General features: G+C 36.6%; 1 protein-coding gene across 13 annotated transcripts in view; it reads right to left on the bottom strand.

Moving 5' to 3' along the window:
* tenm4 (teneurin transmembrane protein 4) overlaps nt 1-23,457 on the bottom strand; it is a 218,941-nt gene that overhangs the window by 97,151 nt on the left and 98,333 nt on the right. For 7 of the 13 annotated variants that reach the window (XM_015030418.1, XM_015030417.1, XM_015030416.1 and 4 more), the window contains 6 exons: nt 19,838-20,087; nt 15,867-15,941; nt 15,531-15,629; nt 13,200-13,435; nt 5,124-5,288; nt 1,742-1,956 (listed from right to left, as the gene is read on the bottom strand). In XM_015030418.1, the coding sequence (XP_014885904.1) occupies nt 1,742-1,956; nt 5,124-5,288; nt 13,200-13,435; nt 15,531-15,629; nt 15,867-15,941; nt 19,838-20,087 (1,040 nt within the window). The remainder of the gene's footprint in view (nt 1-1,741; nt 1,957-5,123; nt 5,289-13,199; nt 13,436-15,530; nt 15,630-15,866; nt 15,942-19,837; nt 20,088-23,457) is intronic. The other 6 variants (XM_015030427.1, XM_015030426.1, XM_015030424.1 and 3 more) reach the window with 3 other exon arrangements.

Consider the following 23,457-nt stretch of genomic DNA (forward strand, 5'->3'; position numbering starts at 1 on the left):
AAATTTAAAGTCTGCAAGGCAAGATATCAGAAATGACTAATACAATACAACATTTCATTCTGTACGACACATAGATGGGAAATTAGTGAAAAGAAAAATCTTCTTCTCTTGGCTCATGAGTCCAGTCTCTTTGTGATTCATTGATGGTACTGAACCTGAAAGAAAACTGCCATAAATTCCTTTTGCAACAAAGAAGGTGATTCATAATACAACTGAGAAATTTATAAAGCGGTTTGTATTCATGACACGCTCCAACATGGTTAGTCCTTTTTTAAACAGTATTCCAATTTGTTTTCTCTGGATGAAAAAAAAAATGGAAAAAGAAGAAGAATCTTACACTGTGTGGCCATGATTGTAAATTGTTTCACAGCACGGCATTTATAATTCAATCCTGTCTGTGTAAAAAAAGAAAAACACAGCACTAGTGCAGGAAATTCTTAAATATACTGCCACTAAACAGACAAGACATTTTAAGTCCTGTTTTTATAGTGTTGCAGGGTTCCTACAAATTTACATTTTAAAGTTCAATACTTTTCCAGACCAATTTTCCTAGCAGTGTGTAGAACATTCTGTGAAATCTGAGTGCAAAAAATTAGCATATGGGGTTTTAGTAGCTCTCTGTTCAACAGCTCATAAAGACACAGGATGCTGAAACTCGTTTCAGTTTCAGCTTCAGCAGACTAGTAAAGGGTTATTTCACAGCTTTTCTGGTTTCTGGATGAACTTAAACCTGCTGTATTTGAAAATCTAACACTGAAATGTGCTTATTTTGAACAAGATTATCATATCATGAATTGTAAATGATTTTTTTTCATTCACAATTCATGATCTCTGATCATTTTATGATGTATACAAAAAAAAGGTAGTGACATTGCTGCATTTGCCATTAAAATCTTCATTTAAAAATAAATATTTTTTACAGTTAAAACTTTTACCTAAGATCTTGTGGTCACACAGGTCCAGCTTAAGAACCTTATAATTTAAAAGCAAAGTTAACTTTCAGCACTTTTATTTCATAACCTAATAAGCAACCTGAGTGGGTAAAAAATAACAATGCATGTTTGAAAGTCAAATATCATCAGCATAAAGGGAAACTTTATGTCCTACATGAACTGCATATCGTACAGAACTTTGAAATCCAATTTAGATTCTGAGGTCATAGTTGTTGACGTTAAGCAGATTCGGAAACAAAGCCCAAACTGTGCTAAAGAAAACTAAATTGCCAATGGTTTGACAACTAAATCATATAGATGACTAAGGCTAAGTCCACACGAAGGCGAACATGGTAAATTTGCATCAGTGATCAAGAGAAAATGTGCATCCAACAAAGCCAATATTGGTCTTACCAAAACCGAAACACCAAACCGCGCCATATTTATTTGTTGGTCAGATGGAGGTACGATGTTATTGTAAAAAAAGGTCTCCCAAAATGCTGGCTCTGTGTTGATGCCAACCATGTCTGAATTATTTAAGACAGAATCATTTTTATTTTTAGCATACTGAATCACAAGGGAAAGATATAAACCATACAAGGCGTGGTAAGTATTGAAAGAAAAAAACAAAAAAACATTCTGGTACCACAGATTTAACCAAATTTGCAAATGATAAAATTAAATTCCATACTTTTCTGCTCATTATGCAGACATTTCCAGTCTGCATACTAAGCACATTTACAAAACTTACAGATACTACAAAAAATAGAATAGAAATGACATTTCATGAGTATTTTAATATTTCCCACCTGTGTGTGTGACGGAGGAAGGCCTCTTCTTCCATATATTCCCACTAAGGCATCTTTGCTGAGTGAAACGTTAAACTTTAGGTACATGGGATGATCGATGAAGACTTGCGATCTCCAGAAGATACCAGGAGGAATCTGCTGGGCGAACTTGCGACCCACGTCAATCTCCCCCATATCTATATAGCTGTCATCCGGGAACAAGCTGTCCAATTTGCCTGCAATGCACACAGAGTTAATCGGTCAAAGAGATCACATCATTAGTCCAGAGAGCAGAGGAGCGGTGAGGTTCGGTCTGCGGAGGAAAGAGTCTGACCATATCACAGACATTTAATCACATTGCTGACAGCCAGAGAAAAAAAAATATATAATGAATGATCTCTCTGACCACTGACAGTGATTACCAGTTACACAGGAGAGAAGATGGTATATAAGTGAGAAAAATCTGACTGAATTTCATTTTATACAGTGCCTTGCAAACGGTGTCATACCCTTAGAACCTTTCAACTTTCTCAGCATAACTGTGACGTGAAAGAAACAGTCCATGGTTCTTAATTACTTTTACAAATAGAAATCTCAAAAGTGTGGCAGCATTCCAGAGTAAAAACTCTGGAGAATTATCTTTTGCTGCAATTGCAGTGACAGGATTTGTAGGGTGTTTATCAGCTTGGCTGAAATTATTGTCCATTCCTCAATACCAACCACCTCAAGCTTTGTCAGATTAAATGGAAAGTCTTACCACAGATTCTCAGTTAGATTTAAGTCCAGAATCTGAAAAACGAATATGATTTGATGAAATCCATTTCACTGTACCTCTGACTGCATGTTAAGGATTCTATCCTGCTGGAAGATGAATGTCAACTCCAAGTCTACCCTCCATTCATCTTCCTATTAAAGCTGCGAAAGGGAGATCTGAGAAAACCATCGACTAGCCTGAAAATGTGAACAGGCTCTGATTGGTTGTTTCTGACTGAGGGTGTGTTTCTGCAAATGGCAATACGCCCTCTGATAGGGGGGTGAGGAGCTTTTTTTTTTTTTTTTTTTGTAGATTATCCGTCTCATACTCTATTGTCAGGACAATTTTATCGAACATGAAAAAATATATATGCATTTTTTTTAATACAAAAATTAAAAACTAAAGCCGAAGCTGCCACCACCAGTTTAACACAGAGGATGGTGTTATGTAGATATTTTTCCTGATATTGTTCACTCATGTTTTATAATGAACTTCTGACTAAACCCTTGATAGAACCTTCAAACAAACACAAAGACGGACTCTACAATCAAATGGCTTATGAAAACATTTTTATTCAAAATGTTATTAATTTAATTATAGTAGAGTAAGGGATGCTGAATGTCAATTCCATCTACGGTATTTGTTTATCCAAAATATTTGCACCTATAAAACCCTAAATAATACAGGGTTTGTAATTGAGAAAAATATGTGAATACGTTTAAACGGGAAGAATGCTTTTAAATGGCAATGGATCTGTTTTAATGTAATTTGACTTTTCGTTTAATGAAAAACCAAAATATTGGAATATTTGTGTTTAAGAAATATTTACAGTAACAAAAGTTATTATTTTGTTACAGTTAGAGAGTAATAATACAGGACAGAGGTGAGGAAAAACTGTTCAAAAACGTCCTTCTTAATACAGAGAATAAAAAGGAGTCATTATAGTAAAGAGGGAACTTAGTTGCTATCACCTGCTTGGGTATTAGAGAATTTACCTGCAAAAAATCCCCCATATGCTCCATAGCACAACTTTTATTGGACTCAGTGGAAATAGCAACATCTGTTTGACTCTGTAGATGAGCTAATTTCAGCAGCAATGCTGGCTACAGCAGACATCCATACAATCTCCCCCCAGGACAGGGAAGCAGACACGGCTTTAGGTTACACGTGGCACACCAGATGGAAGTCCTCTCAAAAGTCCATCAGTGACAATAGGGGTTTATCAGGGAAGGCAGGGCACACTCCCCAACTCCCCAATCGGGGCTTTACATAATACTACAACCCGCTAGCTCAGTTTCCACATGCAGGGAAAGTGTGTGTGTGTGTGTGTATTTATGCAGCACATTAATGGTGTGCTCATCAGACTGTTTAAATAAATTATAAGGTGAGACCAGTGATAATGGCTCTTATAGTTAAATATTTTTGTTCTGCAACTAACATACTGACATGATGGAAAGAAAAGTTTGGAAGAGAGGGCTCTGTGCTGTGCATCATCTTCATTATACATTAGGTAGTTGAGCACAGTTGCTGGTGACGGCAGTGGAAAATGAAACTATTTAAAAAAAACTGCAATCATTGATTTGCTATCTGCAGTTGTGGCTGTGCAGGCTTTGGGGTTTTGCTGTAGTCATCCTTGTTGTTACCTAAACACAGTTTTCTGCTGTCTGGTAAATGAAAAAGACAACGCCTGGATTCATCTATATGATAATAAACCTGTCCTGCACCTACTGTAGTCCGCCTGTGGCAAATCACATGGTGCAGATCTGGGGGCATTTGCTCAAGAGTGGAGCAGAGAAAACTTTCCCTGACTTGAGCAGTTGGTACCAAAGGGTGAGCACATTCTTTCTTTGGCTGCCAGGAAAGGCAGTCCAAGCTGGAAGATGAAAGGATCACATCCGTTCTGAAGGGGACAGAGTGGCTAATCCCCTTCCAGCCCCTGGATACTCCATCCCTTAAGCTGCCCCATATTCTCCCTCCAGGAACAAACAACACTTTCCCACTTACAACAACTTTTATAGGATTACAATGCAGATCTCTGTGCATACCGTGGAGACAAGCAAGCGCAATGTGAAGCTGGATGACAAAATAATTACAAACTTGCATGAGCTCTGAAATGCCATCTGTAAACTAAGATTTGAGAAGTTTGTTTGCTGTTGAGTGTTTTTCTAAAGAGGGCGCAATTGGGAGCTGTGCCAAGCATTGGAAAACTGCAGACAAACTGAGGTAGCTTTATTCACAGAATATGACGCCTTGCAAAATGTATTGTAGAGCTTTTCCATATTTTGTCACTTTAGACCCACAAGATTCTGTGCATTTTATTGGGATTTTCTGCAACATTAGGAAACAAATGGCATACAGTTGAACTTTTTTCACAAACAGAAATTAGAAAAAAATGTGACGAGCATGTTTTCAACTTCTCTGCCCCAAAAAATCTAAATGAAATCCAGTGAAGGGTGTTAACTATCAAAATCTCTCACAATAAAAGAAATAATTTGCAGATTTCCTTTAACAACCTTCTATTCCTTGATTTTTTGTGTTTTTTTGTTTTTATCACACAGTGTCCAAGTGAATTAATTTGAAGTTTGTGGTTGCACTTTTGCAAGGCATAGCATGAAAAACTGAAAAGAAAGATCAGAAGAGTGTACTTACTGTCATCTTTTCCCCTGTGATCTGGTATCTCCAGCCCCGTGTTGCCTAGCGGTGGTAAACTCAAGTCTGTAGGGAATGGTAGGCCACTTGTATTATCTTCTGACAGCTGGTACATCTGTCTCTGCATGGGTTGGAGGTGCCAGTTTAACCCCAAAAGGTGAATGGCTGGAATATTAAACAAAACAAGACAGAAATAGTTTGAATGCATTCCGTTGAGTAAACTAATCACCTTCCATAAAATTAACCAGAGTGGATGACATTTTATTGAAGAAGAATGCGTGACTCGGCTCAATGGTTAATGGCTCTTTCTCCAAAGTGCTGAGCACTAACATTACAGGATGAATTGTATCACAAGCCCATGGGACCACATGTGTCTCTCCACACCAACACTGGCATGGTCAATCCTCTGTGTCTTGTCATTTTCCCAACCCTATTACCTTTATGCTTCCCTACAAAACCAAAGGACAAACCTGGGGGGGGAAAAACGCATCAGCAGAGAGAAACCCGGGGTGTTCTGAGTGAACAAAGCAGATGAATCACAAAGATATTTTACAAGGTCGACAAAAGAAATGTCCTTTAGAACAATGGTAGCAGAGCACAGCAAGGAGGAGGAGGGGCTGACCATGACAGATCACCAATAAGAGAATGGACAAGATGAGCTTACCAAGGCAAAAGCCAACGCAGAAGGCAACAGTCAGCAGAAAAAGGCAATGCACTCAATACAGCCATGTCTTTGTTTGGTTGGTCCACTTAAGCCTCCAATGCAAATAGCAACACAATTTAATCAGAAAACTACTTGAGAGTTTAGAATCCAGCTGGGGCAAAATAAACATCTGCATGCGATAATTTAATTTAATTTAATTTTTTTGTCTATAGAGAAATTAAGGTTGTGTATTCTAAGTACTTCTGGGACAATGAATAAAATGATGTCAAATTTTATGTTTTAACACCTAAACTTAATTTTTCTATCCTGAATTGTAATTGACTAATCTGAATCATCTGACAATCAGCAAGTGAATCAAACCTAACATCTACTTTTCTTATCTTTTTGTTGATTAAACACTTTCTGGTTATGCTAAAAAGATTAAAAATGAAAGTGATAATAAAATAATGACATGAGCTCCTAAAATTTAGAGCTAAACCAAATGTTCTAAATGACATTCAAACACCTCACTGTAAGATGTTCCATCTCACTGACTGTGACTTAACACTTACAGCATTTCTATTTCAAATAAGTTTAACAAGAAACTGAAGACTGTGATATCACATTTGTATTTTTATCTTTACATATTTGATATTTAATGCAAAATACATTCAAGACCTGTCATTGTATCAACCCTCTAGACCACTCAGGTCTTCAGGTTCTAGTCTCCTCTGCATTCTCAGAACCAAAACTAAACATGGAGATGCAGCATTCAGTTTTATGAACCACAAATCTGGAACAAACTGAAAGAAAATTGCAAAACAGCTGAAACACTAAGCTACTTTAAGACAATGCTAAACACCAACCTGTTTCGAATTGTTTTCGACCCATAATCACTGGAACATTGATTAGCATATTTGATAAGTACCGATGATTTTGATGATGGCACTTGACAAAATGTAATGTTTGTTAGTGGTTTTACAACTGTTTGATGTTTTATGATGCTTTTAACGTTTTCATGATGTAAAGCACTCTGAACTGCCTTGTGACTGAAGTGTGCTAAACAAATAAACTTGATTGATTGATAATACATAAAAAATAAATGAATAAATATAAAATACACAAAATTATAAATATGTGCAAGGTTTTCCATATATTGTCAGCAGCTTGAAAAACAATAACTGCCAAATTACGGAAACTTGAGAGTAAAATCAATTATTCTAATTTGCTATGCCACTCTTCCTGCTTAAAAAATAAATAAGTAAACCCTAATAAGTTTATTTACAGTATGGGAATGATTTTTTTGTTTTTGAAGAAAACACAATCCAACCATAAGCAAACGTTTAAGCCTCCCCACAATTCCATCCTGTTATAATGTGCACTTTTAACAAACTGTGTCCTGGACTGGTTAATTTTTTCGGCAGGCTCTGTGAAATTACTGTGGCTAACTACTAGTCGCTAATTATGCTAAAGTTAAAAGCATCTGCTTTTGTGCATTCTAAAAACCTCTGTTCAATTTATAAATACGTAAAAAGCATTTTGAGCATTAGGACCACTATAGAATTAGATAAGCATTGAAAATAATAAGAAAGAAAAGAAACCCTCCACAGTTATGTGTTGGAGAAGTGAAGAAATATTTCAGTGCAAGTTAAACAGGCATGCTAATAATTGTGGAGGTTCAAAGTAAAAAAAACAAAAAAAAACAAAACGAGCTAAATCACAGAAAGAAAGTCTGGATTGAAAGTAGGTGTTTTCAGCAATGGACAAATAAGTGTGTTTAGCAAACACAATCACTGTAGAAATGACTGTTATAGAAGGTTATTTTGTCTGGTTTCTGTGTGTGAAATGTCAGAATACATATAGGGAAGCATTGGCTTTTCTATACACATTCACCAAGAAAAATCCTAATGAACAAAAACCTTATTTGATACCACATCCTTAGGCAAACTGGAGGTTAGGTGCATATCTATCAATGAAAACACAAATGCAACAGAGTTCAGCTGCAGTACCAGCATCTGTTCTCTGCTCATTCTGCTTGAAGAAGTGACTGTGTCAGTGGAAGACAACCAGGGGAGTGACAGATGGTGTTGTTTGTCATTTTGTAAGCTCCCAAAAGATATTCTTTTTGATCTGTTGAATTATATTGACTGACAAAATAAAATAATAAAACAAAAACAAAACAAAACAAAAAAAAACAACTATGTTGCTGAACCCTTTGCAAAATCACCAGGTATGTTGTCATTCAAAATGTCTCGGTAATCAAGTGTTCCTGAGCTGTACTCTTTACCCCATTCGTCCCTGGAGAGTCTAATGGATTCTTTAAGACTTATGTCAGTGTCTACTAGGTATTTATTAAGAGCAGAGCATGGAGGAGAAACGGCAAAGAAACTGTGCAAACACTGCCAAGCCCTCTGATGATAGCCTAAAATGGATGTAATACCAAGAATGACAGAAGGCAGTGAAAAGATGTCTGAGTGAGGAGGACTGCACTTTGTAGCATCTCTGCTTTGTCAGTACACCTTGTTCCGTCCTTTCGCTTATCTCTCAGCACGAAGTTGGGTCATGCCATGTGCCAATTACAGAACAAAGGTCAATCTGAGGAAGTCAGCGCACGGGTCATCTGCCATAGCAGTAAATGATTCTGTTGCCTGTTCATGGCACTTTTTAACTGGTTCACAGTTCAAAGGAAGCAATAATGACAAGAAACTTTCTTGTCATTTTCCAGGTTAAAACCTAAATGCAATGCAGGCATCTAAAGATGAAAATATAAAAGCTAGTTGTGGACCTTTAGAGATAATTGCAGGGACCGTAAATAATTAATAGCAATTCATATAATGAAAAAATAAGCAACATTTTCTATTCATAACCATTGTTGCTCCTAAATTATCGAATATACAGGCATATAAACTTATCAAGTATATTTATAATTTTTAATCTATTATTGAGGTTACTTAACCGAATTGATGCAAAGAGCTATTATAGCAATTCAGTTTTCAAATGTTTAAGGAATCGTCTTTCCACAGTCCCATCAGATTAAATATCTGCCCCGCTTGGACAAGAGAAGCAGCTTTGTCATCCGTGGATATCATTGTACAAATACATAGGTTCCAGCCATAAAAAACCCCAACAATAATTAATTGTGTCAACATTTTAAATGCATTAAATCTATGTAATTAATTAATTGAAATTAAAGCACTGAAGTCCTGCACCTACCACCAATCAACCAAAAAATCACATGTATTTTTAACCACATGGCTTAGAAGTCTCTAAATCCACAATTTCCAAGGTGATAAATATGACATGACACAGTTCCCAAGCTCAACTTGCCACCATGCACATGGAGGAAGGCAGGTGAAGACAAAAACCCGAAACCAAAACCCACTCAGAGAAATGAATCATTTTTTAAGTTGAAAATTATATTACTGCAATAAAAGCTGAAATTAATCTTTGCCAGGGGTGCCACTAAATGTGGAGGGTGATGTTTGTAAATTCTCTTCAACCAGCAATTTATAGGAGGCAGCAAGTGCCGCGTTGTATTTCTGTCAAAACAAAACATTAAACCGGTAAGAACCTGCCTCCAAAACTGTCTTGAGTTTAAACTGCATTCACATCAACCAACAGCGTATCAGTAGTTTAACAGACTATATTTAGGTTTGAATCTCCAAGCTTAAATTTCCCTGTCACTTTGCTGTTGGAACAGAACACCTGAATTTCCCCACTGAGGGACAATAAAGGATATTTCTATTCTATTCCATACAACACTAACATCGAAGTTTGACTTAAAGTCTGTTTCTTCTTGTAAGAGTTACTTTACTCTTAAATGAATGGAATTAGATTGAATAATTTCATTAATTGGAATTAATGCATGATTAGTCCACTGGATTACACCCAGACATCAATAATCAATATGCCTGTCAATGACAGGAAACCTTTTATTTGAAAGCAGCCAATGTCTATTCACATCTTAATACTAGTGCAATTAAACTGTTGCAACTCCTCACAGTTGCACCTGATTTTGCTGTTTTTTTTGTTTTTTAAAGTTACTTTTTTGTTAATGTGTAATTTTTTTCTATTATTAATATATTGGTATGGTTAAATTGATATGAAATCTAGAAAACATTAGACAAACAACAAATGTTTTATTAGTACATCTCAGTTGATTAAAGTATTATCAAACGATTCATCTAATCCAAAAGGTAATTTATTCCACACATAGGGAGATATTTTGAACATTCATATCTGCTAATATTTCATTGTCATTTCTGTAATGTTTAATTTCTGTTAAAACTGGCAAATGAATACCGTGGTCAACTAACTTTTTGTTTATTCCACTTCAATTTCCATTAAAATGCTTAAACACAGCTCTTTGTAAACAACTTCTAAAGTAATTATTTTTTGTGACACATCTTTGTGTGCGGCACTGTGATTGTCACCTGGACCTACATGAGGTCAGATATATACATTGTGATTGTGTAAGTCATTACACAGTCAAACAGTGAGACTTTTCTATTAAAATTGGTTTTCAGTGGGTCATATTTAAAATTCTAACTGAAAATTGAGTTTTCATTTGCTACTAGCCATAATCATCTAAACTAATTAAAATAAATGATGGAAATCTATAATGAATATATATAATATATGAGTTTCACTTTTCTGAAATGAACAACTGAAATAAATCAGCTTTTCAATTATGTTTTTTAATTCATGAAGCTGCATCTATAAAAAGATACATTTTATTAGGTTTTGGCTAAATGAAGCGGAATCAAACTGTTTTATTCTGAATTACAAAGTACATATCTGTGTTATAAGAAATGTTTTTTTTTTGAGTTTGAGGATCAGAAAGTCAAACATTTTCTGGGGCCCAACCTTTTCGTCCTTGACTGGATGCCCATGGTGAATGAAAGTGAACACAGGAGGATACTGATGACCTTAAAATGAGGAACGTATAACAAATGTGCTAATGAGCAAGCAACCACAGAGAAAATAGTGCCATCAAAAAACTCCCGACCTTTTCTGCACTTCAAAATGGGTCAATTTACCCAGCTGTGTGGAAAAAAGAAAACCAAGCTGAAGTCAAAACATCTGTCATGAGCCGTAATTGGCTTTATTAGACATCTCATCCAGAGGTCCCAATTACAGGCCTCAATAATTAACTGCACTTGAAATTAAATGTATTTTCTCATCAGCCTTTAATTAAAAATGCCTCTTGTTCTTGATTGAAATTTCCAATCTGAGGGTGGGGTTTGGTCTCCAACATGTTTACTCATGCTGTAACAGGAGATGGTCGAGGTGTAATTGCATTGTCTGATTAGGAGCTGTCAGGATGATTTGGCTTTTGGCCAGGTCACAAGCAGAACGTACAGACTGAAAACCCAAGTCAAAACCACATCTTTTGTTCCTAATTAATAGATAATCGCCACAAGAAGAAATGCATTGGTTCTCACTTTACATTTGTACTGCTTTTAATTTTAAATTAAACTCTTTAAGTGGCTCCGCCAACAAAGGAATGAGTAAGATCTTAGCTTGTTTAGCCTCAAGGTGAAGCAGAAATTATAGCTTTTGTAATTGTTACAGCCCAATGAATATCTATAACAAATGTCCTCGAAGAAGAATTAATGTATCTCCCTGATGAAGGCCGTACAGAGGGATCTGCCTTTTATTCCCCTCATGCAAATCAACTCCAGCCCCATCATCATTCAGCTACTTTATTTCTTTCTTTATCTCTGGGAGATTGGATTCAATAGTGACACAATTTATATGTTAAGAAGGTATTCACTGTGAAATAGATGCACTTTTATAGTATAAAATGTAATAAAAGGAAGTGGGAATTAACTGTTTTCTTGCGTTTACAACAAGGGATTCCATAGAACTTTAATTACTAATTTAAAAAAAATTATACAGCGCATATTTAAAAGTCAAAACTTTTCGTCAAGTGTTGTTTAAATGTGTTATAAATTAATATAAGGATCTGAACCCATTTTGCCTGGAATTATTGCTCTACAGAAAATATTATAAATCTTCTTTTTGATTTTGAAGGTCTTTGTTTTCATCCTGCAGGCATAAATCAGTCAAGATGTTTGTTAACAGTAAAAAGAACTAAAACAAAATTTTCACAAGGTGCAAAACCCGCTTTTTGTTTAATTTGGACCCATCTGTTGTTATTTTCAGTCCAACAACGTTGTTACCACAGAGGTTTGAGTTAGTTTGTCGCTGCCTGTGGCGAAGCAAGTTTAACATCAATTTAGATTGACTAAGAAATAAGTGTTTGCCCAAAAATCTCATTCAAAAGACTAAATAAAATGTGTATTTACCAATAAGGGTAAATAGAATTTATCCCAGTCTTATGACTGTCAAGACATGCCAACATCTCAGCTTTCTGGCAGCAGAGACAATAATCCACAGCGACTTGTTGTGGATGTTGGCAACCGCTACTAGTCCACCTCATTTTCTTTTTTGTCTTTAATGTAGGCTAACATTAAGCTTCTGGCACCTGAAGTCTATTGAAAGTGTATGGACTATGCTTTGAAGCTGGATCCATGCCAAGAAACTGTCCATTTTAAATAAACTCTGCCATTGATATTGAACCAAATATATACTAAAGGTTGTGGATAATTGTTTCAAATAGTGGGGAGGAAAAAAATCCAGAATCAATTCAAACTACAAAAATTCACTCAAGTTCTACACTGTAGTCATTTCACCCTAAAAAATTAAGTTTAAATGCATAAAAAAAGTCAGAGATTCATACCATTCAATCCTTTGGTGAAAATCTAAACTTTTCACCATCACTGTATATCATCTGCCATATAGAACAGAAGGTGTTTGATTTGTACTCTCTTTTGTTTGGACCTCCTTTTTCATTTTTAAATGCTAAGATTTTTTCACCAATACTTCTATCCCCTCAGCAAATAGATCACACAGACAAACTGCAGACTGCATCCTCAGATATGAATATCAATTCCTCATAGGATGGAAGCAGACAAATTGAGCAGAACTGATTTAATAGCGTAACTTAGTTGATGCCTCTAATCCAGCTGGGACCCTAAGAGAGCTGGTCAATCACACCCCGCAAGATGAATATTCTAAACTCGCAGCCCCTGTCTCTCGAGTGATGGCTGATGTCTTTTTAATCTATTTCCTACCCAGCCTATTCATGAGACCGAGACGCCCGGTTGCCCATCTGCAGATTCAACCGACCAAATCTATGAATGATAATGTTTTTTTTTTCTGTCGACTTGTGTGAGTAAGGACTCAATCTATAAGCCTCCATATAACTGTGTTTGTAGAGCTCCGGGCGGAGACTAAACACCATTAAAACGGATGATGAAAGAAATACAGCAGAGAACGGACTCATCCTGTGTCTGCGTGCGAGTGAAGGGTTGGGGTTTGGGGGGGGGGCGCGCATCAGTGAAGAGACACACACACACGCTACTCACCAACGAAGTAGGCTAACAGCAGCAGCAGCGTCACTGAGATGAGGATGGCACTGAGAGCAGCACATTTCCAGTTGCAGTGCTTGTAGGGCTTCTTCAAGCTGAAGGCAGGTCGAGAGAAGGTGTTTCGAGGTAAAGGGCGTGGGGGAGGCGAGTACACCGTGCTGGAGGTCAGAGGGTACCCCGGTGAAGTTGTGCAATACATTGGTGATGTTCCACCTGGTTTGAACAGGAAATGCCTGAGAAAAACACATTTTGTATGTTACTCTGACAGAAGGCGATACCCAAGGATGCCTTCAAATTCAAGTAAATCTTTCATTTCTGTCATTTTATTTCCAAGTGAGGATGTAAAGACATAATGGATCATTAAAATCAAGAAATGTGTGTTAGTATACACAGTGTCTTGCAAAAGTATTTAACCAACCTTTCCGCATTTTGTCACGTTACAACCACAAACGTCAGTGTTTTTACTGGGATTTTCTGTGATATTGCAAACATATTGCAGTACATAATCAGATCTGAAAAGCATGCTGTGAATTTATATAAAGCTCCTCACCAGATTAACAGTTTGCACAACCACCTGTTGCTGCTGGAATTTCAGAGTGGCAAGAAGAAAGCCACTGCTGAAGGAAAGCCATTTAAGTTCCATATGCAGTTTGCCACAAGCCAATCAAGGGCAGCTATGAAAGAAGCTGCTCTGATCACTGCAGGACCAGCTTAGCCTACATTTAAACTGCTGTGTGTCATGGAAACTAATACTGTGCTCAACCATGATCATGCCATGCCCTTTGCCCATATAAATCATGAATGCTGTGTAGATTTAAATTTTCCATTTTGGTAGAGACATCACCAAAAGACTTGTAGATGTAATTGGGCAAAAGGTAGTTCTTAGATGTTAACTAATAATACATTTCACCCCCATAGTAAGCCGCAGTGGTGAGCTCACAACCTCTAATCCGCTAATAGCAGAGCTAATTTTTATTTAGCAATTTAGCTAACTTTTGGAAACATTTGGCACATTTAACTTCCCCTAAATTAAGTCTTCCAGATAAAGTTAAAGTGTTTTTTGTAAACTTTCAGTTGAATAAAGTTCTAGGTCTGTTGAAGTTTTGGCCATCAACTGTTGAGCGTTCTTCAAGATGTTAGATGTTTATTTTTGTTTTTATTTTGTAGTGGGTGAAGACGGCATTCACAGCAGTTTTGTTTCCTTATTCTTCCCTCAATAACTTTATTTCATACAAAAAACAAAATTAAATTGATGTTCAGTTGTGGTAGACTTTCTAGGACAGATATAATTTGAATTGAAGTTAGCATGTTAGCCCTTTAGCTTCTGCTAAATACTGTGCTGGTGCAGTGCTTTAAAATCAATGAAACTATATTTTACGATTAGTGCTTTAGGATTAGCGCAACAAACTTTTTTTAGTTAGCAGTGCACACCACTGAGTGCTAGCATTTGTTCAGTCTGTCTTTATCTCTAGATTTGCAAAATTTTAAGAGACATACAGCAAAAGCCTATAACCGTAAAAGAAGGCAGCTCTACAATATAATAAGTCAAGGGGAATAAGAGAGTAAATTTTGTTTGTTGGTCTATTACATAAAATTCCAATAAACTATATTGAAGTTTGTGGTTATATTGTGACAGGAAGGGAAAAAGTTCAAAAAGTGAGAACACTTCTGCAAAGCAGTGTAATTTTCACAACTAGTGACCGCATTCAAGGAAGTGTGACTTCAGGTAAAGCGTGGGGTTGTCAAGGCTGTCCAGAGGGGAGATAAAGCACATAAAGCTGCAGAATGGTAAAAAGCAGATTTATTCGCCCTTGAAGAGCATGGTTGACTATCTCAGGAAAACATGTGTAGCTCTCCGTGTCCAAGTGCCGTATGATCAGCCCATCAGAGAGTCAGTGACAGCAGCACTATTGTCAAGGCCATTTCAGTGACAAGTTTACAAGACGCTCCCGAGCGACAGTGACATGAGTGTGATTGAATGTCATCTTACAATGTGTGATGTGGAAAGTCAAAGAGACCATACTTTATTTGTAAATCTCAAAGACAAATAGCTTGAGCATCGTATTTTAGCAGTTGAAGTTTCATAAAGCGGCCATGTTTGACATTACTAAAAGAACGGTACAACCCAACAATGTGACTTGATGCAAATTAGGCGAGTTGCATCAAAGCTGAAGACACAAACACACCCATTCTAGCACTGCAGGAGACACACAAAAGTGATTGACAGTGTTTCCAAACAGGGAGGATGTTTGATGGAAAAATAGCACAGGCATTCATTGTTTTCATGGCAAAGCAGATTCTGAGCCACAGAGCAAACATGCAACATACCCGTCGTTGTACGAGGCATCGTGGCGTGCTGATGCCAGAATGTCCATCTCAATCAAGTTGTCCTGCAAAGTCTCAAGGAATGCCTGCTTTGCTATATTTCTACACACAGGTGGAAAGATGGATATGAAGCTAGTGTGAGACATGCATGCAATAAAAAACATGAAAATGCCAGTACAGAATGTGATCACCAGGCGATACCAATCAACAGGTAAAGAAAGAGCGTCACAACGGATGGTGTGGGGACAAAGAAACCAAGGCCCTTATGGAACTACTTCTAAAGAAGAGTGGGACAAATGACATCTAACTCTTGCTGCTCTCATTTGTACGCTTCCATACCTTGTTTTGTTTGAGCCCTGTCCTTCTCTGCAAGCGTCTTGCTCTTCTCTGATAAACATTAGAGTATTCTGGCTCCTTTAAGGTTGTGGTTGAAAGACAAAAATGCATCACTTACTGTACATATGAAAAGTTAGCTTTAGACATTTTAGTATTAATTTTAAGTAGAAAAAAAAACTAATCATTAGAGATGCACCGAGAGATCATTTGCATTTCTTGAATGTCCCTAATCAGCTGATAAAAGCATTCTTCAATGTGGAAACTGTTACACAGTGAAGAGCAGTTGGCTACTTGTAGTGCCTATAAGGTCTTAATAAATAAAATTAGAAGCAAACAAAAGTAATAAGCTCCTTCTCTGGAGGCATTTTCTTTAGACTGCTAAAGAAACAATTAATATTGTTTTGCAAACAGCAGGAAGTTAAACAGTCTGATCTGGTTTCTGATCCTAATATAAATAATTAACGAATGTTTAGATCAGAAAGATCACTTCAGCTTCCCATATGGTTACAATAAATCAATCCATAAATCTATAAGTTAGAGCATAATAGTTTTTTTTTCTCTTTAAATATACAGTCGAGATACAAAGTCTATATAAAGCAGTCAAATTGCAGGGTTTTGTGAAGTAAAAGTTGAAAACAAAAATTATGTCAGAGCATTTTACACTGATTGGGATAGTCAGTGTATCTCAATCAAACTGATTGGGACACACTGGGATACATTTTGGGAGGGGGGTTGTACAAAAACCAAAATGTTTTTTACAGGTTAACAAAAACATTTTTTAATAACTTTTTTCATAATTGTTTAAACTGTAATCTGTGAGAAAAAAAAGCTCCTCTGCTTTCTCCCTGTGGTCCTACAGCTATCTGCAGAAATAAACCAGCTTTAAGACAGACACATTTCAGAGAATGCAGGAAGCAGACAAAAGTAGTTATACATCTAAAGTTATCAAAAAGAAGTCAGAATCAGTTTAACAAAATTTCACAAAATTTGTAATCAAAAATCAGCAACAGAATCTCTGATCGGTGCGCCTCTGCTGATTAGCAGAAAAATTACAACACTTTATCGCTCAACTGCTGTAGCATTAGAAATAACACATCTTCTGTAATACATCTAGAGGCTTGCGTCTCCTTTCTCCCCATGTTGAGAGCTACGTCCCATAAGGAAGTACTCCTCCAGTGCAATGGAGAAATGAACCGTCCACATGCAATGGGAGGGCTGAACACGTTCAGTGGTCCAAGAGAAAAGGCTGGATTTTGATGCATGCCCTGTGGAGCTCAGCGCTGGACTTTCCTCAGCTTCAGCTCTGACGATGAATGCAAAGTTCAATGAAGCAAATGACGGAGGGATGCTTGGCAGAAGCTCTTAAGAAAGAAACGGCAAAAGTCAAGAGAGCCAAGCAACTACCACTGTCTCTCATACAACTGAGACCTATTGATGCCTTTTGCATCAGTAGATTTAATTTAAGAGACGTAAGAGAGAGGTAATGATATGGCATTAAATGAGGAAAAAATAGAATTTAATCCTACAGGATCCTTTAGGATACGACTAACAATTTTAGCAGTATTACTTTGAAATTGTATCTTTCTTTAAGGCTATGGGTTATAAAACTCTGTGGTTTCAGCAGAACTATTTTCTCTCCTCACCATCTGTCTTTGGCTCCACAGGGAATACCTGTGCAGCATTAACTGGAGCTGGATGATGTGTAATCATTCCTTATACTTTATACTGCCCCACCAGCTGAAACTGATGCTCATTTTCCTGTTGAATGAACCGTCTCACAACAGCCGAGGGACGAGACAACAAGTCTCTTCATGACTGTTTTATTTACAGTTGTGGAAAAAATAGCTATTAGTAGTTTTCCCATCAAAATAAAATGCTAATTTGAATAATGTTTTTTTAACGAGTAGTTTCTAAAAATGGATGGAGGACACAAGGTGGAACATTGGAAATGTTTACCAGTGTTGCCATTTTGTCAAATTGTCTCAGTTCTACAGGTGTGACCCAAAAATGTTTTTATATTTGAAATCAATATTGGTCTGTGCCTCATGAGTTCATCTATTCAACCAGATACTATTTCCATTAAAAAAAAATTATATATATATATATATATATATATATATATATATATATATATATATATATATATAAATAACTAAGTTTATAAGCAGATGTATTTTTCATGCTGATTATTTTGATGCTGATTATAAATCAGTAAGATGTATATTAATCATATAACTATCTGATTTATATGATTAATCAGATAAAGAAATTGTCACAGAGAGGAAGACTTTCAAAAGAAATATTTTACTGTTACATTTTTTGTACTTTAAACTACTCTATGATTGCACATGGCAGATTTAGGAAAACTAGGAAATATTTAGATAGTCCTTAGTTAATGTAAGGTTCATAACTCTTGCGAATACACTGTAACAGCTGATTTAGTGATGCAAACCATGTTAACTGTGTTAGTTGGAAATTTAAGATGTCAATATTATGTTATATTTGCATAAAGGGGACATATCATTTACTGCAGATCTGCTAAACAAGATCATGGACTTCTGGCTAACCAATTCCAGAAGCCACCATTTTTAAATTTTGCTGCGATTTTTTAGTTCAATTTCAAGGATACGCATCCCAAATCAGGTTAAATCACATTAATATGAAAACAATATTGTTGCTGGGTGTAATAATGCTTTTCAGACCACTTTGTCATGCATTTTCCCACGGAAATAGAAATCGGCTATTTTTAAACTGATAGAAAGAAAAATCTCTAAACCTATTTTTTAGATACTGTTCATAAATCTAAATGGCAATGCTGCTGCCAGTTACATGTAAACACAAAGCTGCCATTTGTGCAAAACTGGCTTTCTTTGCTCAGAAGCTTTTTGAGCTCAAAATTCAAAAGAGAAATTTGTCATGGTGAGAAATGCAGGAGGAAGAAAACTGGCTTAGAAAAAGGGTTTATCAGAGTTATTGAATTTAACTTTACTAGCTAAACTCAAATCTGTTGGAACAATAGTGCTTCGAATAAAGCTTTGACAAAATGGGAATCAATTACTGCTCTGACACTTTTATTGAGGGTAAAAAATGAAGAAAAAAAAAACATATTTTAGAAGAGACTACCTGCCAGAAGTGTACACTCAGCTTGCTTTTCATTCACAGGGCATTTATCTCTAGTTTTCTAAAGTATAAAAAGAATAAATGAGTACAAATGAACAAAAACCGTTCAGTTACTACTGTGGTGGGCAAAATTACAGCCCTAATGTTACAGTTGAAATGCTCTGACTCAATCCTAACCATCAAATCTACAAAATGAGGAGAAATTCTCCCACAATTTGAGGCTTATTGAAGAAATTTTCTCAGTTGGTAACCTGGCTACAGCCATGATTGAGCTTTTCTTCGTGAAGATTATACACCACCGTGAAAAAAAAGGAGGTTATTAGAGAAAAGGAAATCATTTTGCCTTGAAATTCTTGACAATGCCAGTCAAGGAAAAACCAACAGACATTTCCTTAGTTCCAATAATACTCGACAAATCTACTTCACACAAGAGCCTTCTTATTGAGAATGTGCTAGAGAACAAAGAGTTGATTAATATAAAATAAATAGACACCAGGACTGAAGGAGAGGAGCGAGGAAGCATGCACACTAGAGCCTGGGTGGAATTTTGCATTTTTCTAACATTATTATTATTAGTCAAACTAGATTTGGCTGGAAATCAGCTAATATTTGACAAGCAACCAAAAGCAACACTTTTCTCTTGTTTTCCACAAAAATCGTGTTCTTCAAAAAGTTAGGCCTTTTGGTTCCAAGCAGCTTTCATTTTCTTGCTCTGCTCCTTGTTAGCTCTGTGGTAACATAATATAGAGCTGACAACACAAAAAGCTGAGTTCGATGGCAGAAGCTTGAGCTCAGTCCTAAAGATGCCAACATGTCTGCCTCGCACATTGTTAGGGAGACAAGTTGCACGGTACCTCGTTTCCAGCGGGATGTTGCTGTTGAGGAGCCAGTTGTCCTGAACGCTGCTGGAGTCTTGACCACTGGCGGGACCCTCCGGGGGAGCGGAGCTGTCTGTGGGCGCTGGACTGGCGTTGCTCCGCGGAGTGTAGTTGCTCCTGTTTAACGAGTTAATAGAGGCTGCATGGTGCTGATGATTGGGCGAGTGAGAATGGGAGAGGGGCAGCGGAGGCGTCCGCAGCCGAGAGTGATTTTGAAAGGCTCCGTCTGAAGAGAGAGAGCGGGGAAAAAAAAAAACAGGAAATAAGTAAAACATGAAAAAGGAAGCATTTACCTGAAGAAAAAGAAATCCAGTCGTTAAATAATCACTTTGAGGAACTTTTTAGTCTTTTCTACCTTTGAGGTTACCATCAAAGACTGACTCACAATTTGTTTCCCAGCAGAGCTAAAATATGACTGATTTATTCAGGTTCGCAGCTTCTGAAAGAGTATTTGAGTTTTTTTAAGCTTCGATTTTACAAAAAAAAAAAAAAAAAACTTTTGGAGTTACCTTTCAAACAATTTCACAGAAAATTGCAGAAGGCTGTTTAAATTTAATTCCCTCCTCCTGTAAAACATAGACAAGGTACGTTTTCTTTTCCAATGATAAATGCTACAAGTCACGACGACTAAAGAAGGTGATATTTCATCAGTGCTTTCTGCAAGTGAAAATTTGTATTTTTATAAAAAAATATTTTTAAGGCTTTTGATTTGTCTGAGTAGAAAAAAAATCTGCAGGTCATAAACATAAGAAAATTAAATAGTTTTTATATTGGACATCCAAAAACAGTTTCCACTGTAGAAAAGCATTATATGCAAAACTCCTTCAGGGTGGATTCACACCAGCCGTTTAGTCAACCTTAATCAAACTCTAGTTTTTCAAGGCAAACCAACTGCAGTTTGATTAAGCAGGTCTCACGTGAATGCACCCTAGAAGGCAACTAAAGTAGAAGAAGAAACAAGATGAATTAAGCATCATATTAAGAAGGCTGTGAGAAGACAAGTGACAAATTGGGAACTTTAGCAAGACAGTCATGAAGGACCATTTTGATTTTAAGAGGAGAATAAATTTAAATGACTGCAAAATTTGCCACAAAAAAAAAAAGAAAAGTCAATTTTTGACTTTAATATTGGTTTTGGACTAAAACAAAACCTCCTAATAGGCTGGACAGTGTCCTGCAAAGGAACTTATACCTTTACTTTAGCCAGTTTACATTTTTGCTGCATTGTGTTAAGTTAGGATTTTATGTGATCAGACAAATAGAAAAACAACACAAATGGCAAAAGTCCCCATCCCCTTTATACCGATTCCCCAAAATTAAATACAGCCAACATTCAAGAAATGTTCCCAAACACACCAAGACATGGCAGCCAGCAGATACTGACAGGCCTGCTGAGGAAAGCGTTAATCAGAGAAGCTGCCAAGATCACCATGTTAACGGAGATGTTCCTGCATTTCTCTCCTCCATCCATGGTTTATATTTGTGTCACTGCATGGTTTTACACAGGTTGCCCTTATGCTGATAACGTGATTTAATGATCAGAGACTGGACATTAAGATGCAAGAGGAAAGCAACTGTGCATCAACTGTATATATCCTGATAACTGGATTGTACATATTAACTTGTCAGTTTACTCTATCAAAAAAAAAAAAAAGAAATGGTTATGTCAGCATGTTGCTGACATCACTGGGCGTGAACGCCTTTGCTGTCTACAGTGTATATTCAGCATAATCAACTAATAAACACCATTAAAACTAAAGTTTGAACTTTCCTGCTGTAGCACCATGGCAGACATTTTCACACCAGCAGTTTCACTAGCAAATTAACACAGAAACTTACAAATCCCTTTTAATGACAAGCTACAAAGACCTCACATGAAATACGCTTCAAAAAGAAAGGAAAAAACTCTCCTGCTCATTATTTCTTCTAGCTGATCTCCACCACTGTGTGCTCTCTGCCTCCCACTGAGACTCGCCTAAGTTTACTCCGAACAGACACGGACTGGCTTGTTTAAACAAATGAGCTGGTCTCTTCCTGAAGTTGACAAAGTCTCACCGCTTTTTAGGACACTCATTTAGACTAGGGAAGGTTGTTGGAGCATGTTTTTTTGTTTTGTTTTTTTCAACTAATAATGCATGTTTCACACAACTCATTAGCAGATTTAAGGTATGGCAGTAATCAGATCTTCCCTGAGAAACTGGCTGGAAATGCCAAACTGCCTAGAAGAAGAGATAGTAGTCTCTGGTCCCATTCTCACTCTTTGATACTCTGCTTTCCACAAGATAGAGGACTGATGTCTTTTTGCACTCTGTAGCCATTTATTTCCACGTTTTCTAAGCCATTCATCAATCAATGAACTGCTGGCTTTACACAGAAAGGCTTTTCTTCGTAGCGTTGAGCCTTTATTTCACAGATATCCTCAGCACTAAATTGCCAATTTACGCCGTAGAGAGCAGAATGCAGAAACAGAGCGGGTTTATTTCCTATAATCAACCCCTTCATTAAAGCAATACCGACTCATGTCAGTCAACAAGTTTCGACTTCTATCAGATTTTTTTTCAGGGTCAGGAACTTAAAGCGCCCATATTAACATGTCGATCATGTAAGACTGATAAACCTGCACCAACAACATGCTTGCATCAAGCTTCATCAGTTGTTCAAGCTTCATCAGTTGTTCAAAACGGGGAACATGTGCTAACAGGCAGTATGCTCATAACGCAGCAAGAAAGCTAAAATATACCGAGTTAAATTCTCTGTTTTCCAGCCTCATAAGCAACATTTAAACGGCTTCCTAGGTTTCTTCCTAGTATTTAAAATAAAACGGTAATTTTTACATTTAGGCGATGGTGGGCACAAGTGCGCTAATCAACTAATGACGTAGCAATTTTTTCGTTTAGCTTCTTTTTGCAAACTTAGCTTAGCCTAAATTTATTTTTTCAGCTAAATTCAAAAACACTAATTTACCTTGGTGTCTTGTAAATCTTCAGTTGAAAAAAGTTCCACATCTGCGTTGAAATTTTGGTTATTAATTGTTAAAAATTCTCCAGGCATTTAGACGCTTATATTTATGCTCTTACTTTGAAGGGGTGAAATTTTTTACAGAGCAGTTCAAAAACTTTATTTTCAGGAAGAAACATACATGAACAATATAAAGAATGAATAGTAAAAAAAATAAGATATAGACATGAATACAATATCTAAGGACATTATAAGAACATGTAAATGATAATGTTAAAATTAAATTAACATTTAATTTATTAAATTGGTGTTCGGGGACTGTAGTCTTTCAAGGGGAGATATCATTTTAATTGACATTAGCACTTTAGCATTAGCTTTCTCTAAATCCCTTGTAGGTGTAGTGCATTGTGTTAGCAGAACTAATGTTTGTGATTACTGGTTTAGAGTAAACGCAACAAACTTTTTTGTAGTTCACCACTGCATTTAGATCTAGTTTTAGATAGTTTCTTATGTTTATAGACGCATGTTTTGTCTTTGGAGACATGATTTATTCCTTCCAGCAGTTGAGGCACTTAGAAGTATCACAGTGTGAGGTAAAACCACACAGTTTTTGATGACCTCCCTCCAGCTCAGTTATG

This window comes from Poecilia latipinna, unplaced genomic scaffold, assembly GCF_001443285.1.
Source record: "Poecilia latipinna isolate Pla-1442-1.1 unplaced genomic scaffold, P_latipinna-1.0 Scaffold181, whole genome shotgun sequence".
Classification (NCBI taxonomy): domain Eukaryota; kingdom Metazoa; phylum Chordata; class Actinopteri; order Cyprinodontiformes; family Poeciliidae; genus Poecilia; species Poecilia latipinna.